The sequence below is a fragment of the Chroicocephalus ridibundus genome, chromosome 3, assembly GCF_963924245.1.
Source record: "Chroicocephalus ridibundus chromosome 3, bChrRid1.1, whole genome shotgun sequence".
Lineage (NCBI taxonomy): Eukaryota > Metazoa > Chordata > Aves > Charadriiformes > Laridae > Chroicocephalus > Chroicocephalus ridibundus.
Window position 1 is genome coordinate 93,908,560 of NC_086286.1, and position 20,141 is coordinate 93,928,700.

Sequence of the window (20,141 nt, forward strand, 5' to 3'; positions counted from 1 at the left end):
ATGTGTTAGAAGGAAAACATAAAAGTACAGTAAACAAAAGAGCTAACAGGCTTCTGCTCAATGGTTGGATACACCCACTAGTAAAATGCTGTTTTTCTTAATCTTTTCGCAGCGAGTAAAACATAGAACCTTCCAGGAAAGGTAAGTAGCACAAGTAGAACCTTGCCACTTGATGTTACTGCCTTTTTTGAAAAAGATATGTGTAGATGTGTGTGGATGTGAACAGTTACACAGGTAGCACTGTGGTGTATTTGGTGTGTGCTGTGAGAGATGTGTATACTGTATGTATCATAGTACACAGTAATGGAATCCCAAATAATTAAGGTGGCCAAATGTCTGAGTTGCCTGTTCACTTTGAGGCACCACAGAATATCTTCTTAGGCTAATGTGAGCATGGAACCCTGACAGAGCCACAGCTTTGTGTTAGACTAGTGTTGATTGGGAGTGTGACAAAAGTTCACCCACAATTGCTATCGTTCTCAAAATGAAAGTCAGACAGGTGAACAGAAGTTTATCTGGGAGGATACATTAAGCAATAGCATGAAACCTCTATGCCTTCACTTTGGCTTTCCCCTGTATTTTTTTACATCATGATAGTGTTAATTAATGTGATGCTTTATTCCATAAACTCTTGGGAAAAAAGTATGTTCCTGGCAATCCTCAGAAGTCTGAGAATGGCAGGATTAAAGTTACAATACTGAACTCTGACTCTCTCCATATAAATACTCTAGTACAGCCAGACAAATCTTTGTCCACAGTTTCTTTGATTAATGCATTATTTTTCCTTCAAATTTTCTTATATTTTCCGGTGTAGCAAATAATCTTTTCCATTCATAAATTATACTGTCTCATGATCACAGAGGGCTTAGGTATCTCTATTCATTACGACATGGGAGCTTTGAGTGTTCTTCTTTCTCAGAAATGTATTTTTAATAACGTAGGGCCTAATTAAACTCCCCTGGAAGTCCAAAGGGAGGTCTTTTCACTCAGTCTAGTGCAAACAGCAGCAGCAAGGCAACAAGTGAAGTGACTGATCTCAGAGTTCTTATGCTCTTTGTGAACAGTACAATTTTCCCTAGACACAGTTCAGAAGGTGAAGTAAATTCTATAAAATTACTCATACTTTAGCTGGAAATACAGGCAGCCGTGGTTATGCATTGTTGGACTTCATCTTTACTACTGTGTGGTTTGGGAAATGTTTTGTATCTTCTGTAGGTTCCATGTAAAGGGATCAGTCTCCAGTTAAAGACGCAACACATAATTAGTTAATATTGTGAAAACATTACAAGTAATACTTCAGTTCTCACTATACAAGATATCCAGAGGATGGGGTAAATCAGGAGTTGTTCACATTCTTTATTTATGTTATTAAACATCTAAGTTGGACCTGTACAGAAATCAGCCCAAACGTTTTTTCTGTCTATGTTACAAGCTTCATGTTGTCTCAGTTAACCCCACACTGTGCATCTGTGGTGCTCCTTGTTCTTTCACTCCTATCAGTTTTCAAAAGCACTCCGCCTGTGTGCACTGCCTTATTAATAGCTATTTCTACCAAAATTTTGAGGAATTCTATTCTCATTTATTTCCATGATTGGGCTTTTTATTTTATGCTGTGTTTTTTTCACACACCCCAATGTTTGGGTTTTAGGACCTAAAACAACTGAAATTCTTCACTCCACAACTTGAGGAAAGAAAAATCTCAAAATGTCACTTAGAAGATTCTTATCTAAGAATCTAAATGTTTCCAAAAGTTACAAATTATTAAAAATTTGGTTTTAGAGCAGAAATTATTCTATAGCCTTACCTGCAGGAATCTTTGACACATCTATTATAAGATGCACTTACATGTACCTACCACTTCTGTTTTTCAGGCAAGCTAACAGTCTCAGTTCCAAAATGTCTTCATCGGCACATGACAGTAAAACTTACAGCAGAAAATAATATCAACAATACCAAAACAAATCCTGTGATGCAAGGCAGACAATCTGTACATCACACCCACCATATTTTAACTTGAGATTTCAGCTGCCTGCCATGGGGACCATGGTAGACATTAACCCAACAGTACTACATCCAGATCCAAATGTAAACATTCCTACAATTCACAATAATCTTGATCCAGGAATCTGATTTGAAACTATCATTAGTTGGAAGTGTCCTTATGATATTATAATGCAGGCTGACAACTGAACAATAACTACACCCATCCTCTCCTCACACCAAACCGTGAAACACCTTTGGAACTATGAAATGTCCTTTGGCTCTAAAATTAGAAAGCCAAAGCCCTCCCTGAACTATTCTGATAGGATGAGATATAGCAAAGGAAGCAACTGTTGGTTTAGATAATGTACAAGAAGTCTTGCTCCCATTTTAGTCAGTGGTCAACCATTCATAGACTTCAAAGAGAGAAAAAGCAGACCCTGTGCACTTATTTAATCTCTGTGACACCATCCCTCTGATTGCTTAGAGAAAATCAGTCATGAAACCTTATAGACAGACTCCTCACAGGACTGGTAGTCCTTGGTGGAGGAATATATCAGATCAGTATTTTTGTTCATTGTAAGAGCAAATACCATATTGAAGGAAAGGAAATTAAATATATAAACTGTTGAATATAAAATATGATCTGCTGTTCCATTGCCCGTTTAATCAGCTTATCAAATATTCCATTAGAAATAACTTCTCTCATTTAAAGTACACTTAATATAGGGGTCATTTCTACATTTTTTTTTATGCCTTTGCCATTGCCGATACAGCACGCTGATCATTAAATCACTCATTTCTATTTGATTAATAGGAAAGATGAAATATCCACAGAGAAAACAGGTGGCAAAAAGCTGGAAGACATTCCTTCCATTTCTACAGGTAAAATCAAATCTGCTTGCTGTGCGTCTGCCCATTAAATAGAATTGCTAAAACCAGTGATTCATAGATTGTAGAAGGCTGTAATTTAATGAATGCAGTAGAAGCATGACAAGTTCAGTGAAGTAAAATTAAAGTGCTTTGGCAAAACAATCTATAAGAAGCATTTTTTGATTTCTTTACAGCATATCTGCTACTCAAATGTAGCATTCCAGGTTTGTTTCACAGTCTTTAAACGCATATGTTTTTCTAGTTTCAGGAGAATAGAGAGTCGGGCTAATTTTGCTTCAGTTATGAAATAACATCTAGAGTGTCAGCTCCTGCATTTTGTTAATCAAAATAAGCAAGTGGATGAAAATAAAGAATGACTTTAGCCGGAAAGTCACAGTGATGCCAAGACATTAATTTGAGCAGATTATTCCAATTAAACCTACCAACAGTGTTGTGTACTACAGTTCTTTAAAATAATGTCAGAAATTCATGGAGTGATAAAAATCTGTAAATACGAGCACAGACATTTGGTGATATATAATGCAGTATGACAGGAAATGATCAAGTATTATTTAATTCACACAATTTCATTGATGCATGGCCAGTGTCACTTTTGCCTTCCGTCGCGCACGTGCAATGCTACTGATGTTTTGACCTGGAAAGAAAGGACGTCTTTTGTGTAAAAAGTAGCAAACCTGTTCTTGCCTGATTTTACTTTAAACTCCCCCAGGCTCTCCCAGTACATCCCTCTCTCCATATGCGCCGGTACCTAACGGCACGCTGCTCAACGAAATTGTTAACGACACGAAGACGCCTGTGAAGGTGAGGGCAGCCTATTTTCCTATCCCACTTTTTCACTCGCCTCTTCTTTTAGAGCTCAGCTAGCAGAAAAGGAGGGGAAGCCTTATGAACACTTAGTGCTCATAAACCATGAGTGCTCCCCTCTCTTACTGCTAGTAGGACTGGAGGTTTTTATTAGCATCTGTTCTGCACTGGAACAGTGCATGATGTTTCTTGCGTATGCAGTAGAAAGTATAAAAATACGTCAGCCAGCTTTTATGCAGAGTCTTCATTCTTTTAATGAGGGGCCTGTATGTTGCACCATTTTGTAACCTTGTTCTTCATCAGAAAATGTAAAGATGCATACCTTCTGAGCTTTCCACAGTACGGGGACAGGACTGGACAGCCAGCCAGCTGTCAAACAGGGAATCTCCGCTATGTCTCCTCAAAGCAGCCATGCAGCGTGGCTCTGGGGGCTAGCCTCGCCTCCACAGATTTACAGCAGCCACCACAGGTTTACAGCAGCCACCACAGGCCATAGGTTACGTCTGAGACAGGTTGGGGGTGAGCAGAGGGGCTGTTATTTTCCCTGTCCCTGCTGCTGTGCCTGGGGGTGGCAGGCAGGCGGCCCTGGCCTCAGGGCAGCTGCAGGGAACCTTCCGGAACCTCCCTCTGGAAAGAGACCAAGGCCTCACCATGGGCCCGGGGCCTCAGGTAGACGCCGCTGCTGAGGAGCCCCAGGTGGGAGCCAGCCCCTTGCATTTCTCCTCTGCTTTGCTCTGAGATTTTTTTTTTCAATTTCTAAAAAGTTTGCCCTTCTAGAGCAGCTCCTCAAAAAGCCACTGTGGGGTCTTTTTTGGTTGTGTGTGTGTACAGGCTGTAGGAAGAGGCCCGTGACGCCTCTTCCCCGCTGGGGTTAATTCAAGGTCTCGACGACAATGCCAAGAATTTGAGGGCAGAAATGCTGGCCAAAGCCTCACCCATCACGGCCCTGGCAATTTGCTACCATTCTCCATCCCGCCTCTGCAAGCTTCTCAGCTCCGGCACAGGAATTGCCTGGGAGTGATCCCAGATAAATGCTATTTTTATTGTCCAAAATGATTACCTCCTCAGGATCTAAGAAAGCAAAATAATCTAAATATTCTCAACGGTGTATTACCTACCTGTATCATAGCTGTCGGAGCGAAAGAGCAGATAGAATATGAGGAAAAAATGCTTTTTAAATCACTTATTTGTGATGTTTGAGATGTACCGGGAGATTGGCATTAACCAGTTCCTCCATGTTATAGGTCTCCTTGTTCTTTCTCAGCCCAGTCCTTTGTGACCAGGTCCCTAAAGTCTGGCTCCTCAAAAGTCATAGGGCAGTTATATGGAAAGTGCATATTCCTTAATCTTCTGTTTATATGATAGAACATTACAGAATGCTTTTTCTTTAATTGATGAGCCATGTTTTTATATACAACACAAAACATATGTTCCTCTAAAACGGAGGCATCCTGAGAAATGACTTAGCAGAGCTGAGTTACACAGACTCAGTGGGTGCAGAAAGTGTTCTCCTGTTGCACTCATTCTTTATTATATTAACATCTTATTTTTTCTCTTATCCCCGACACACCATAATTGCACATATTTCTTATTCTGCTTATTCTTGGAAGCTATCAAAACCTAGTTGTTATGTATGGCACAGATGTCTCTAGTAGCCTTGTGCCAACCCACCTGGCAGCAGAAGTGGAAACCCCACCTCTCTGTGGGGATCAGGCTGATGAGCTTGCTGCTCTTTTGGGCCAGTTTCTTCTTGATAGTTGTTTTGCTCTTGTTGTGTTTGTTTGTTTATCCAAGGTATAAAAAGCCTGGCTGAGAGCAGAATTGTCCTTGAGCAAATAAAAATACAAAAAAGTGTTTAAAGAATACAGAATATGTAAGTATTGCTAATAAGTATAAACACACAATGTGTATGCAGTACATGCGGTAAAGAAAAACTTGTTTTGTGTTCCAAGACCTTCATATTTTTAGCAGGAAAACTTTATAGAACCCTGAAAGGTTTTATTCAGAAAAAAACAAAGGGCTTTTTTGTGTAATAATATGCATTAGCAGTGGAATGCAGGGATGGTATGTGTTAGCTTTAGTAACAAGATTTGTGAGGAAGGACTGACAGATTGGCAGAAGGTAGGAGTTTCCTGGGTAGCCTCTCTGCATTACCTCTTCAGGTACTTGCATTCCACGACTTGAAATTTGAAGCTCAGCCCTGTTTGTGAATAATGAAAAAGGGATACCTCCTGATCTTAAAATTAGCAAATGTGTATTGCTATATCTAAGATGAGTTAGGAAATCTTTTGGAATGCACCCATAGTGGCTCTCCTCCTTGTGGCCAGCACATCGTAGCCTACAAATGAATTGGCTTTTGGAGTTTAACGTTATTAAAGGAAAAAATTAGCAAGTGTAAGCCAAAACTGCAAATAGTGTCAGGAAACAATAAACAAAATAAGAGTACTTTTAATAGCAGTAAAGTCAGCTGCACAGTAAAGATGTAACACAGGTAGGGCTAATTCTACTTTATTATCAGTAAAAACCAAATGCAGATGTCTGAACATGAAATAGTAACAGAGAGTCTGGCAGTCTGCTCTGGTTGACCATCGGTATTCTGAGGGCAGGAAAACAACCCGCTTTTAGCATTTGCTTCTCACTCTCCTTCATGTCCCACTCTTTCCTCCAAAGTAGCAAGTAAAACTATATGAGTTTAGTGATGATGGAAAAAAGAAGACTTGGTAATAGTCTCTGTGCAAGAAATGGCTTGATTCTTTTCATCACCTTCATTTATGCATATCAAAGGCAACTCTCAAGTCACAGTAATAGAAACTTGTTTGCAAAGGCAGAAGAATTAAGCCAACAGATGTGGGTAGAAACCCTCGCCTTTTGTAGGATATAGTTCAGAAAGTTATTTGGGTGGAAGGCTTAAAAGGGAACTCTTCTACATATTGAATACTGAAATGTAGGGAAAAAATCACTTCATTTTATTTCTCCCTTTTTTTTTTCCTCTACTCTTCTTTTCCAGGAGCTGGGAACAAATACAGTCCCAGAACTGCCTGTGGAGCAAATGGTAGAATTCAGTGTCACTCTCACTGATCAGGAGTACACACCTGAACTCAATGATCCCAACTCCCCACAGTACCGACAACTCGCTGCCAAATTTCAGCTACAGGTAAGGAGGCTGAGTGAATGCCAAAATGTTGGCTTTGTACCTTGACTGAGATTCTTAATATGAAATTACCTTCACTGTGAAACAGAACTAGAATCTACTGCCTTCATTTGAAACAGATAATTCCTGTTGTCTCAAGACCTTCAGTTTTTCTTCAGGTATAGACAGCTTTTCCCCTCTTTTGGGCCATCTGTTCAGCCACCAAGCTAACAGGACAATGTCTTTGTCAGCAGTAGAGCTTCAGATACTGATGAACAGGGTAACTTTAGGCTTATCATTTGGGCTTAATCAGGAATTCATGGACGGTATTTTGTCATAATTTAATTTCTACAATAAACCCAATGAAAAATGTAATATAAATGTTAAAAGTAATTAGCTACTATTGTCTGAACTGTTCTTCAAAGGACTTCCAGTCACTTTGTTGTGCATTACTTCAGTTTCTGTAAGAACTGGAACATCTGTGGTGTTTTCATATAATTAATAATATTAACTGAATGTTTAGCTATCAATTCAATAGATGGCAGTTAATGACTTGAGGATCCCAAAAGGTTTTCTTCATAAAATTAACTAAAGCTTCACATAAGTTTCATGAGCATTCCTTAGTGCAAGCCGTTTCACTATTCTGGTTCAGTTTCAGATATGCATAGAAAAATGGTGAAGGATGTACTGGCAGAGATGATAAAAATGTGGCTTCTCTGGAGATTTCCACTGTTATCCTCAAACATAACTGCTTGCAGACTTTGTTTACTACACACATAATGATGTAATTTTGCAACCTGACTTTTATTTCATTAATTTCATTAATTTCACTAATAGGACAGGGTGAAACGCAGTTTTTTGATTGTTAAATTTTTGGTTTATTGTCATGAAATTTTATCTGTCACTTTAAAAAAAAGCAATGTTGAATAGAAAATTATGTGTAGTCCAGTACCATGAAATACACCTGACGTCATGGAGGAAGCAAAGGACAATTTTGATACGACAGTTTTACAGGTGCACTCAAAGAGTGAGAGTGAGGAGATTAGATTCAGAATTAAAACCTCATCCAGCTACATGAGCTCCTGCACAAATTCCAGAGAAGCCCTTGCAAAGGCTGGGGCCATGGAGTTCCGAGCCCAGTTTCTAATTCATTCCAAGACACAGCAAGAGGGAAGAGTTATGGCAGACATTACAGTGCAAGTGTCATCTCTATGCCACAGCAGACGCTTAAAATTGCATGAAAAACAGTATTCAGATTCAGGTGCTTATGATACTCTGAGAATCAAGATTTATTTGGCAAAAGTAGGGAATAGGAAGCTACATATGTGCATAGAGTTAAAAGAAAGCATCAACTTCATTATGGTATAAAGAGAGCCAAGAAGAGATTGAATAAAGCCCATGCCAAGAGTCAGCTGTTAGAACATGGCTAAAATGGGATTCAGTTGCCTAAATATGGACATCTAGTGCCTTTTTAGGTGCCCTAGGTTATCCAACACATGTGCAGGGACTTCTCAAATCTGAGAGCGCTACACCCTTTTGAACCAGCAACTGAGCAGAAGATGATCTTAAACCCTCTGAAATTACAGCGCTTGCCTAAATTCAGGAAAATGAATTGCATACTAGTGATTTAGGCCCTTAATCTCCATTACTTTCAGTGAGTGTTAGTCACGTGAATAAATCTTCCCATGGTCCAATTGCTACTTCTGCACCACTTTTCCTACGTCAGACCAAGATCAAAATGAAGTATTTTCCTCAGCTCCTTTCCTACTGTCCTCTGGGCAAAAGGAGTGTAGATGGTAGGCCATTTTCTGCACTAGACTTCAGCTTCTCTTCTGCTTGCTGCAATGAAAAAGCCATTGAGGCTGATACAGTGTGGCTTATACTTAGTACTGTGATAATATACTGATCTTCTGCTACTTCTTCTTCACCTAACCTACATGAGATGCAGAGAAAGCTTTGGGTCTCACTACCCATTCCCTACCAGTTCTGACAAACTCTCACACATGAATGAATAAGTTTTAAATGTGTGCTGGGTTTGTACGGAATCACATAGCTAAGGAAGAGGAAAGATCTCCACATTAGTTCATATACTTTTTAAGTGATATGATGAATTAAAAGGCTTTTCCACTTCTTTTCAAGTGCCGAAGTCCCTCGACTTCACAGGCTTTGGTTGCAGATGAAAGACTTAGACAATGTTTTGCCTGGTACTTAACATGACCAGGAAGAGAATCAGAAAGGAACTGTGGAACTGTGCGTTTTAAGCAAATCCCTTTCCTCTGATATTGTAGGTGTGCATAAAATATTTAATTTCATTTAGCGGTATAAATGTTGCTACAATTGGAAAAGACCAGAAGATCAATCAGCTCAAAGATCTCAAAACATTGTTAATTATTGAGGTGCTGATAAAAACACTTATTATCCTAAAGTCTGATAAACGTATACAGAATTCACCTTTTCTGCTCATTGTTTATTCTTCATGTTGTCTCTTCTATTCAAAGCCATCTAACTGTGCAATTGATTACATTAGAACTAAAAATATATGAAATTATTCTATTTGTACAAGACAGTCATAACTGTTGAATTTATAAATGATTTGTCAAATAATCTAAATCCATCTGCATTTGGTTATTTCTACATAATTAACAATTTACAGATAAGGTGACTTGAATCACAAAATTATTCATGAACCAAAATTGCTGAAAATGAGAAAAACATTTGATTCATGTTGCTTGACTCGCTCTATTATGAATTAGATTATCGCTGATTTACATAATTACATTACTAAAAAAAGCTGTATTTTGTACTTCTTTTTGCCTGTTAACAGGTAATACAGGCAGCATATACAAACCAAATATCACGTTTAAGTTGAGCAACAATGATACCACAAAGGGGACAGCTGAGACTGTTTCCTAAAGCTCTTTCTGAAATATGAAAAATATTGTCTAGGTAGCCCACCTGTGCTTGTGTTTTAGGGGTACAATTTACGCTGAATTAATGATTTTAATGTTTTTCTATAGATGCAAAAAATATTTGAGAAACTTCCAGGATTCAAGGAAATCCGCGTATTAGGATTTAAGTAAGTACGAAAATCTGACTCATTTTTCCAATGGCTACTAGGATTCTCCTCATCCTTCTTTCCATCCAACATGAAGAGACCTATATAATAGTGGGGTGTGCATTGCTATAAACAGAAAATAGATTTCTGGGAGCAACACAGAGACAAGATGGAGAGAAGCGCAAACACATCCCAAGTGAGACTATGAAGTTTTTGAATCACTAAGTAGAAGTAGCTTTCATTCCCTGAGGGGTGAAGTAATCAGTAAATCCTTTGAAACTGTTTGCCAGTAAAATTATATTGGGGACTTTATCAAATTACAAGGTAAAGAGAGTTAGGAGTATGATTATTTAGGTGCCTACTTTTTTTATGCGTGGATCCTGTGCCCTTCATAGATCACAGTGAAGTTGCCTTGGCAAGGGAAGGTTGCAGGAGGATAGATGTTCACCCATATAAAATTTTTCCAATAGGTATTTCCCAGGTGTTTCAAACAATTAAAAATGTTTCATTTTTTAACAAATCTGTATTCTGTCTTGCCATTTTAGTTTTAGCTTCCTTGTACCTTTACAGCTAATACAAGCTACTGTGTATTTTTTCAATACAGAATCTACAGGTGAGGGGGGACCAAAAAGTGACTGTTTGATATGATTATGCTTGTATAGATAGGAGCACATTATATAAAGAATCAAGGGAAAAACAAATTACTAATAGTAAGAAATAACATAAAATTGAAAGGGAATAAAGAGCAGGAAAAAAACACATAAATTCTTGTGTGCTTATGGCACAACATCAGGTCCTTCTAGCAATATTTAATACGTGTGGAAGAACATTCATATTGCAATGCAATTTTAGAGAAGAGCATACTTCTTCCTAGTTTTCTCTGCAAAATTGCTGGGGGAAAGGAGAGACAATAGCAAAATAGAGTGAAAATTAGTTTTTTACATTTTGATAATGAAAGTAAAAAAAGAAAAAGCTGGCTACTGCAGAACAAGCAGAGAAAATCTATAGTAGCATCTCACACTTACAATTTGCAATAACTAACCTCTTTCAGTTGTGACTCTAGATCTGGGATCCATTTCTGTTTACTATCTTGGTTTTAGGAGCTGATATGAAAGTATAATCATCAATGTGGAAGACCAGGATTGCTTCCCACCATCTAGGAATTTAGTTAGCGCCTGAAAGTTAAAGGTCAGCAAAGACAGGTGGTGTTGTCCATTCTCCCTTAGCCATTGTGACTTCCGGTCACAAGTGGTGTCCCTCAGGGCTTGGTGTTGGGGCTGGCTCTCTTTAGTATCTTTATCAATGATCTGGATGAAGGGATCGAATGCACCCTCAGTAAGTTTGCAGATGACACTAAACTGGGCGGGCGTGTTGATCTGCTTGAGGGGAGGTTGGCTCTGCAGAGGCATCTGGACAGGCTGGACCGATGGGCTGAGACCAATGGTATGAGGTTCAACAAGGCCAAATGCCAGGTCCTGCACTTGGGTCACAACAACCCCATGCAGCGCTACAGGATTGGGGCAGAGTGGCTCGAAAGCAGCCTGGCAGAAAACGACCTGGGGGTGTTGGTTGACAGCCGGATGAATATGAGCCAGCAGTGTGCCCAGGTGGCCAAGAAGGCCAACAGCATCCTAGGATGAGTGTGGCCAGCAGGACTAGGGAAGTGATCATCCCCCTGTACTCGGCACTGGTGAGGCCCCACCTCGAGTACTGCCTTCAGTTTTGGGCCCCTCGCTACAAGAGGGACATTGAGGTGTTGGAGCGTGTCCAGAGAAGGGCTACAAAGCTGGTGAGGGGTCTGGAGGACAAACCTTATGAGGAACGACTGAGGGAGCTGGGGTTGTTTAGCCTGGAGAAGAGGAGGCTGAGGGGAGACCTTATCACCCTCTACAACTACCTGAAAGGAGGTTGTAGAGAGATGGGGGCTGACCTCTTCTCCCTGGTGACAAGTGATAGGACAAGAGGAAACGGGTTCAAGTTACGTCAGGGGAGGTTTAGATTGGATATTAGGAAACATTTTTTCACTGAAAGGGTTATTAAACATTGGAATAGGCTGCCCAGGGAGGTGGTGGATTCACCATCCCTGGAGGTGTTTAAAAAAAGGGTAGATGGGGCACTTAGGGACATGGTTTAGAAGTGGCTTTTGTCAGGGTAGGTTAAAGGTTGGACTTGATGATCTTAAAGGTCCCTTCCAACCTCAACAATTCTATGATTCTATGATTCTATATTGCTACATATATTAGCAGCATTTTACACAAGGCAATATGGAAGGGCAACAGTAGATATGTGCTAGAGAATTCATGAGGGAAAATAACAAGGCATTATATTACAGAAGGTCAACATCAGCATGTCTTCCGGAGGTAATTAATAGGTCAAGTTACCCCTGTGACTAGGATTTGAGTAGGCACCATGTATGGTCACAGTAATAGTCGTTACTACTGTCACAGGTGTTCATTGCCACCATAAAGATATAGATTAGCAATGAAAAATTGCACTATTTGTAGTGGGAAATAGGAAAGCGGGTATCTCAAACTATCACAGTAAAATAAAATTTGTGTTTCCTCACTCAAAACATGGAGATTCCCAGTGTTTGGAAGGGAAAAATGTGTAATGATGGAGAGTAGGCTGTCATTTTCACACAGAGATAAAAATTATAGATGACACATAGAAGATAAGATAAATTGTCAAAAGGTGGTTTTGATGTACAACTGATTGATTTACCGGTATACCTGAATTTTTGTTTTTCTTTCTTTTGCAATCCTTTATCACACCCTTTCTTTTGTGATGAAATGAAGACAGAAGAAGGAGAAAGATGGGTAATTTGTCTGTAATTCATAATTAAGATTAATTATTTTATAGACTATTTGATGTAGATAGATACATTAATAAACGTTCTTCAACTTGATGTGGCAAAGCAAATTGATTTGTGCCCTGCCTAAGTGCAAAATCTGTGATATAAAGCAGCAGGGACAGCTCTTACCTTAATCTGAAAGGTGCATATAATCAAATTTTGTCAGGATCTCTCTGAAGGAAAGAAAATTGTTTGACCTAAGCAAATTCACATTCAGATGAGTAGAATTCAAATTCTCAGTCATAAACAGAAAGTGAAAAAAGAAAGGGAAACTTCATATTTCAATTTCTATTTTTGATCCGCTGTCTCCTAGCTGTTTCCTATTTGCATATACACATTATCTTCAATAAGTATGGAGATTTTGATTTGTTACCTACATTACTAGGCCAGAGAGAATGGCAAAGAGACCAGTTACTAGCTTGATAAAATGCAGGGAGCTTTTGACTGGTAATACAAACAGCTACAGAGTCTTTTGTTGTTGCTTAAAAGTGCTGCTGGAGAACAATTTGTCTGTCAGTTCCCAGAATTTCTCTTTTACTCATAGTTTAAAAGGAAGAATTGTCTAGTGCTTTTCCTGAATTCTTGCAATGTCATATAAATGTAAATGCATAGCACGCACTAAATAAAGTGAAATTCCTCTCTCTCCAGTTATTTGATATTATAAAAAGAAACATAGTGGAGTACAAATGTTTTACAATGTACTCATTATTTTTCATTTTAATTAGGTGAATTTAGCATTTATGAAAAGAAATGTATTAACAGGTGTGAACATTTGAGACTTCTGTTAAACAAGTACATCTAGGGAGAAGCTATACACATTCATTTGGATTTGGAAAAGCTGATTCCTGTTGTGAAATGTGATTTGCTTGCCACATTAGCTAACTTTCTTGCTGTTCTTCAAAAATGAGTAACATGACAGGATTTTTGCTTATCTGTAGTTTTATGAAATGTCTAATCCCTTTTCATAGGTTCCTGTATAATTAATAGGTGATTATGTCTTCTAGTAACATCCGCATGCATTGATGACTGTTTGAACCAATAATCAATGACTTCAAACTATACTACCAGTTCTACAGTCTCTGAGTAGTCAGATTAAACCAGATTATGTTAGAATATTTTTATAATTTTCTTCAATATTGGAATTTTTATTAAAAATTATGCATAGAAGAAAAAAGATTAGGTATAGCAAAAGTAATTTGAAGATGACAGTCTCATTAAAAGATTAGGTATAGCAAAAGTAATTTGAAGATGACAGTCTCATTAGAAGGAAGTGTATCTGCATTATTTTTAGAGAAGATAGTATGTTATGGTTGTATATATTTTTGTTTATTTGTTTGTTTTTAAAATCAGTCCTCATCCAGTAACTGATTTTGCTGCACTGGTCATTTTTGCATCTTCTCCTTGCAGATCAAGCAGCACTGTAGCACGATATGTTGTAAACTTTGAGAGAGATGGCTCAGAAATCAAAAGCACAGCAGATGACATCTCAACTATTGGATCTAATAAAGTTGAAAACGAAAAAATGCCACTTTCTCCCAACGAAGAGGGGGAGATATCAGCAACTAAACTCACAGTAACAGACCTTCAGCAACTGGTTGCCATCGCGCTCCACGAAGACCAGTCCCTGCCAGTGGACCTTGGAACGCTTCAGTTTACTGATGGTCAGTAGGCAGACCGGTGCCAGGCACAAGTCTGAGCCTTGCCCTTTCAAACTGATGCAATTTCAGTAAGGTCGCTTTTGCTTCTCTAACACATTGTTTTCATTTGATGTATCCCATTCTCCTCGGTGTTGCATAGCATCCAAAGTTAAATGCACAGATCCAAGTTAAATTTTATAGCAAAATGTGAGTTTACGATTTTACAGCCTAACTCCCAATCACATTGATGGATCTATTTCTTACTTTTTGTTTAGAAAATCTGGGTATTTTGCACACTAAGACAAAAAGACTATGAATAATCACTATAACATTTTAATTTCCCAATATGTCCCAGTATATATTATGTCCCATAATAAGACAAAAACTGGTAGCTTCCTCTAACATAAATTTAGCTTTCTGGAAGCTGTCTCAATTGTAAGCAAGCCATGCAACCTCCCAGTGAAGTCAGAGGAAGACACCTTAAAGATCCCCAGCTAAAATTGGTGATGCAAATCACACTGTAAAGGTGCATTTTTTCCCTGAAACACAAAGGCAATGTAGATGACAAGTCAGGTGTGAAGACCCCCAGCAGAAGGTTGAAAGGCTGCATCCTGTTCAGTAATCCAGCTAATAAATGTCCCCTTCAAGTCCATCAATGATTTTTTCAAAGCTAGCACAGCCCTAGTTTTGTGGAGGTGGGTTAAAAATACGGAAAATAATTTAAAATATTTTTTCATAAATATATTTACCAAAACAATCTTAAAAACACACAACAAATTTTAGCTGTGGTGTTTCATTTACAAATAGTAGCATTTTTGCCGGAAAAAAAAAAATTAAGACTAACTAATACTTTCTGTAAGAATAAAATGTAGATTAAAAGTCCCAAGAAAAAAATTCATGGTTATATAAAACTTTAATAATAACTATTTTAATCAACTTTTTCCCACTAGTTGTTTTTAATAACCAGTTTTAGAAAAACAGGTTGCATGCAAGTATGTTTAAAGAGTTCCTCTGTGGGGGTGAAGGGAGCAACTGGGCACTAAAGCCAAAACACTGAGAGTAACAATGGTGTGGACTCTGGGTGAAACTGAAAAGAATTTAGGCTTAATGAGCAACACAATATAATGACTCACCATAGCCCATGCAGATTTAACCGAGCAGTTCATACTTCAGCTGATTTTAAGCATTCATCCATGGTTCAGCTCTCTGCAGACCTATCCCATTTATACTAAACAAAGAGAACAAAGAATAATGCATATGAAATTCCTTTTTTCCTCAGAATTGCCAGTTTAAATGGAAATTTATGCCTCTTTCTTCTTAATGTGTATTTTTTTAAAATAGTTTTTGATGGAGAATAGTTTTAATACTCTTTTTTACTGAGTTGTTGTGTTTTGATCAGTTTTCATGTGCCACTGCTGAAGTATTGTGCTCTCTTTCTATTTTTTCCTTTTTTTTTTTTCAGAATCTATTATACCACCTACTGATTTTGATAATGATATCCAGGGCATCGTCACTATACCTCTGGCAGGCCCTGATTTGGTGAGTTAAGACTGGTTGTTATATTTATTTATTTCCCCTTGAGAAATGAAATTAAACAGTGTTAAGATGTTCATAAATATACACAAAAAGGCTCTTATGCTAAAATACATCTCTACCGTTTGTAAATGCTGTAAGGATGAATGTTGTGGTGTTATACTGCAGCAGAGATACTGTTTAGAGTTGTTACAGGCGAATGTTAGCGCCTGTTTACCTTTTGCAGTGTTAATTACAAAGTAAACAATGTTTCACCGGTTCAGTAGTACATCTTAATGACAGAAGGAGAGCAATTGACAGGGATAGTGAAAGTCTCTTTCTTTGACCATTTTTGAAATTACGGGCAGTGTGATTAGGATCACATGCACATGCCAAACATTTTATGCATCCCATGACTTCATGCTGAGTTAGCTGTTTGCAAGATCCTGTGGCCAAAGATTATTGGCCTTTTTAGTAATGAAAGTTAAATATAATAATGAAAGCTGCTTTTAAAACACTTTTTCAGGAGGACTCCATGAGTCTGGAACTCCCACTAGGTTACCCCAGCCCAGCAACAGTGGGCCAAACAGGAGATCTCTTGGTCAATGAATTTACAACTGGAATCCCCGTGCTAAGTGGAGAGATCAGTGCCCCTGAAGACTTTAATAATTTTATTACATCTGAACCTATGTTCCCTACCAAACCCTCCAGAGGACCATTTCAGGACAAATCTCCTCCAAACACAGAAGATACCACTACTGATCACCAAAGTTCCACAGTGCCTTTCAGTGCTCTGGGTAGCACTAGCAGTCCTCCAAAACCAGAGGATTCCTATTTGCCTCCTCCAGCAGATGATTCTGATAGCAATGACTTAATCACCGACGGCTATGAGTTTCCAACAGAGCAGGCTACCATACTGGCAGTTTATACCACAGGTAGCTTTACCCCACCTGATCTCCTGCAAGCTGGAGATGAGAATCGTGAAGCTGAGGAGAAGAAAGAACTGACTGATATGACAGAACCACCTTTCAAGGAAGCTGACCAAGATAGTCTGTCTGGACAAGGTAAGACACAAAAGATTTTTCCATATGAAAGAGTTGGAGAGATCCAGTTGTTATTACACATACAGTTATGTATAAGTACCGTAAGCATTCGTTTCAGTTGTGACAGAAATTTTTCTGGACCATCAAAGCTGAAAAAATTACATTTCTGATGCCCACTGCAGGAAAATCCTAATGTACCTAACTTCAAGGTTGTCAAAGCAAAATAATAAAGCAAGACCCAACCCAACAACAAATGCCTAAAGATAAGGCACACTTTCTACAGGGTTTAATGGTAAATATTCAAAAAGGCAGAACAAAAAGACATGTCGGGGGAAAAAAAAAAAAGGAAATCCTAGGCTAACACAAACAATTATGGTATTTAAAACATTGAATGTAAATTACTTTGGGTTCTACAGACAGATGTGGATGATAGCAGCAAGAGAGTCATGAAACAATTTATTCCAAGCAAAGAGTTCCACGAGTCAGAAAACTTTACATATCTACAGCTCTGATGAATGTAAGAACTTTTTAAAATTTCTGTGTTCAGTGTTTGTTTATTCAGTTTTAACCATACAGTAAGGTTTTTTAGAGGCACTCACAGATATGAGAAAAAACACATAATAAATCAAATAAGTATATGCATACATCTGGTGGAGAAAAGTCTGCATAATTTAGCCTTTAAAATTAAAAATACATGATAGACATGTTTCCCACAGTTATCAGAAAAGCGTTGCCCCTGCAGATGAAAAAAGTTCAAAGATACTAGCGTCATCTTTAGGTCACAAGCAAATTAGGCTTTCCCCTAAACAGCAAAATGTGAGTAAGGCTGATGCTTCCATCACCACCAGCAGCAGCTTGGAAAGCCATGCTAGACACTGTGGAGAACTGTGGTACGGGGGTAACTGGGTTGTGTGGAGCAGCAGCCTCCACTGGCAAAGCAGCGAGACCGTGGTTCCTGACGTTGCCCTACATCTGTCCCAGCTCTCATCTGCTGCCTCTCCAGCTCCCCGGCCTGGCCTCACCAACTCAGTGTTAGGTCAGTATACTTTAATTTTACTTACACTTCAAGGAAGCCTGTGCTAGCTGTGTGACATGCAAGCGATTGCTACAAACACATGATGAATATTCAGACGTGTTTTGTCTCAGATTTTTGACTGACCCTCTCAACAGAAAAGCAGAGGGCAGGTAAGAACTTCATAGGAATCAGCAGGATTCTCTGAAGTCCACCATAGTCTCTAAGCAATACTAAAAAATCTACAAAGATGAAAAACAAAAACCAAATTCAGTAGTAAAATTGCCACATTAACTTGCACAACTACAGTCAGTGCTTCTGGATCACCAAGAATGTCATCCTCAAAGCTTGTGAGTTTGCTCCCTGCTTCAGGGAAATCCTCTGCTCCTATAGGAGGCTCAGCTCTGCTCTGTCCCTGTTCCACCAGCTCCCTCGTTGCTCAGTCCTTGGCCTTTCATGTCCCACCCTGCACTCCAGAAGCCTCTTGGAGTGAGCATAATGAACTTGCCTCGCCCTTTCAGGATGTTCCACCTCATCTGCCATGCCCAGGAAGAGCAAGAAGGCACCTTCATCCCTGCTGCCTGGCCACATCCTGTAAGGCAAACAGGCAATGTTTGCATAGCTGATTGGAAATACCCCACTACATGGTGATAACATCCTTCACGATGAGCCCACACAGCAGAAATGTGAGATGGGGGAACGCCCATGTAGTGTACTGTCCAGAGTACTGTTCTTTCTGGATCCAGTAAATAACAAGATCAGCATTTTAAAGAACAAAGAATGTAAAAGCTGCCACTTGGGATCCTACACTAGTCAGGTCCGGACAGGGAAGAGCATAGCATATTCCGTGGTCATGGTTTTCCACATGGTAGTTTATGTACCGAATACGAACTTTCTGTTCTATAGTCTTGCCTTTATACACAGAGTTCTGAAGTGAGAGAAAGGCAAATACTTTACAATTAGCAGTGATTTAGAGGTTAGAAAATCACTTCTTATAAGAACATTTACAACTAGTGCAAAAAAACTGCTTTTTTTCTACTGTCTGAGATGATACCTGTTCAGTGTTCTCTAGCGTCCTCTTTCTTCTTCATATATTTTCCCCTCTGGAGTCAACTCATCAATATCTCTTCTGCATGGTTAAATTACTTCTCCTTCTCTTAGCAGTCTTGCTGTGACTCTGTCTTAAACAGTATGACCATTCAGAAAGGAAGCCACTTGTGTAACACATTAAACAGATTGGTATTTCAAAAACCAAGAAAATTTCAGCAGTAAAACAAATGCAAGCAAATGTATAAACAGGTGCAAGAGTTCATGAAGTCTGTAACAACAATAATGATATAGTTTTACTTCATAAACCATGAAAAGAGTTTTGATTTGTATTTGGTTTAATTGTAGCTACTAACAAACTAAACAATCCAGGTAAATGGTTATGCCAAAATCCTGACCAACATGGAGGTAGCAATATTTCTGGAGAAGTTATTCCAGAAGCATAGGACAAAATAAAACTAGCAGTAAAATACTTCATCTATTCTGTTGTACTACATCTCAGTCTCACCAACCTGGATCATCCTCAAGCTCTCAAGAAGGATTTTGAGAGAAGACGACTCTGCAGGGTGTATCACAGGTTTTTTCTGTGAGAAAAAACACTGATGAAGAGTAGATGGTGGTCATATCTCTATATGTGTAACTGATAAGAACCTCCTTAATTTCCATAATTGCTCTCATGTTCACACAGCCTTGTTGTGAGTGGTCCCCTTTGATATCTCCCTCCTGCCCAACAGTTAATTTGATTGTGCGCTCCTCACTCGGTGCTGTTGCTAAGCAATCTCTAGAAAAACTCAGTTTTCTGGATGTTTGGAGATTCTTTCTGCCTCTGCTTCATCCCGAGCTGCCTAAGCACCGTCGGTGCTTAGCATAGCTTTCTATTTGGCATGAACAGCATGGTCATGGAAAAGAAAACTCCATTACTTCTTGCAAGAACCGCTCTGGATGTTCCCAGGATTGGAATTCACCCATTCTTTGTGCCAGGAATGCTCACCAGTATTTTCACATCGATGGTAATACAGGGTAAGAACTCCTCTGTTTCCTTGCACGTTATTCTGTTTTTCTTATGTTTCTTTGAACAGAAACTGACATGCTTTTCTCAACATTCTCCCCCATCAGCTCTTCTCTGTGCCATTTCATTTGTCGCTTGCCGCTTCAGATGTGCAAAGAACACTTTTC

General features: G+C 38.9%; 1 protein-coding gene across 1 annotated transcript in view; it reads left to right on the top strand.

Moving 5' to 3' along the window:
- Positions 1-20,141, top strand: part of IMPG1 (interphotoreceptor matrix proteoglycan 1) — a 60,288-nt gene that overhangs the window by 18,174 nt on the left and 21,973 nt on the right. The window contains exons 4-12 of the mRNA XM_063331120.1: positions 113-141; positions 2,798-2,865; positions 3,584-3,675; positions 6,686-6,832; positions 9,826-9,884; positions 12,659-12,679; positions 14,122-14,375; positions 15,814-15,890; positions 16,390-16,927. Of these exons, the coding sequence (XP_063187190.1) occupies positions 113-141; positions 2,798-2,865; positions 3,584-3,675; positions 6,686-6,832; positions 9,826-9,884; positions 12,659-12,679; positions 14,122-14,375; positions 15,814-15,890; positions 16,390-16,927 (1,285 nt within the window). The remainder of the gene's footprint in view (positions 1-112; positions 142-2,797; positions 2,866-3,583; positions 3,676-6,685; positions 6,833-9,825; positions 9,885-12,658; positions 12,680-14,121; positions 14,376-15,813; positions 15,891-16,389; positions 16,928-20,141) is intronic.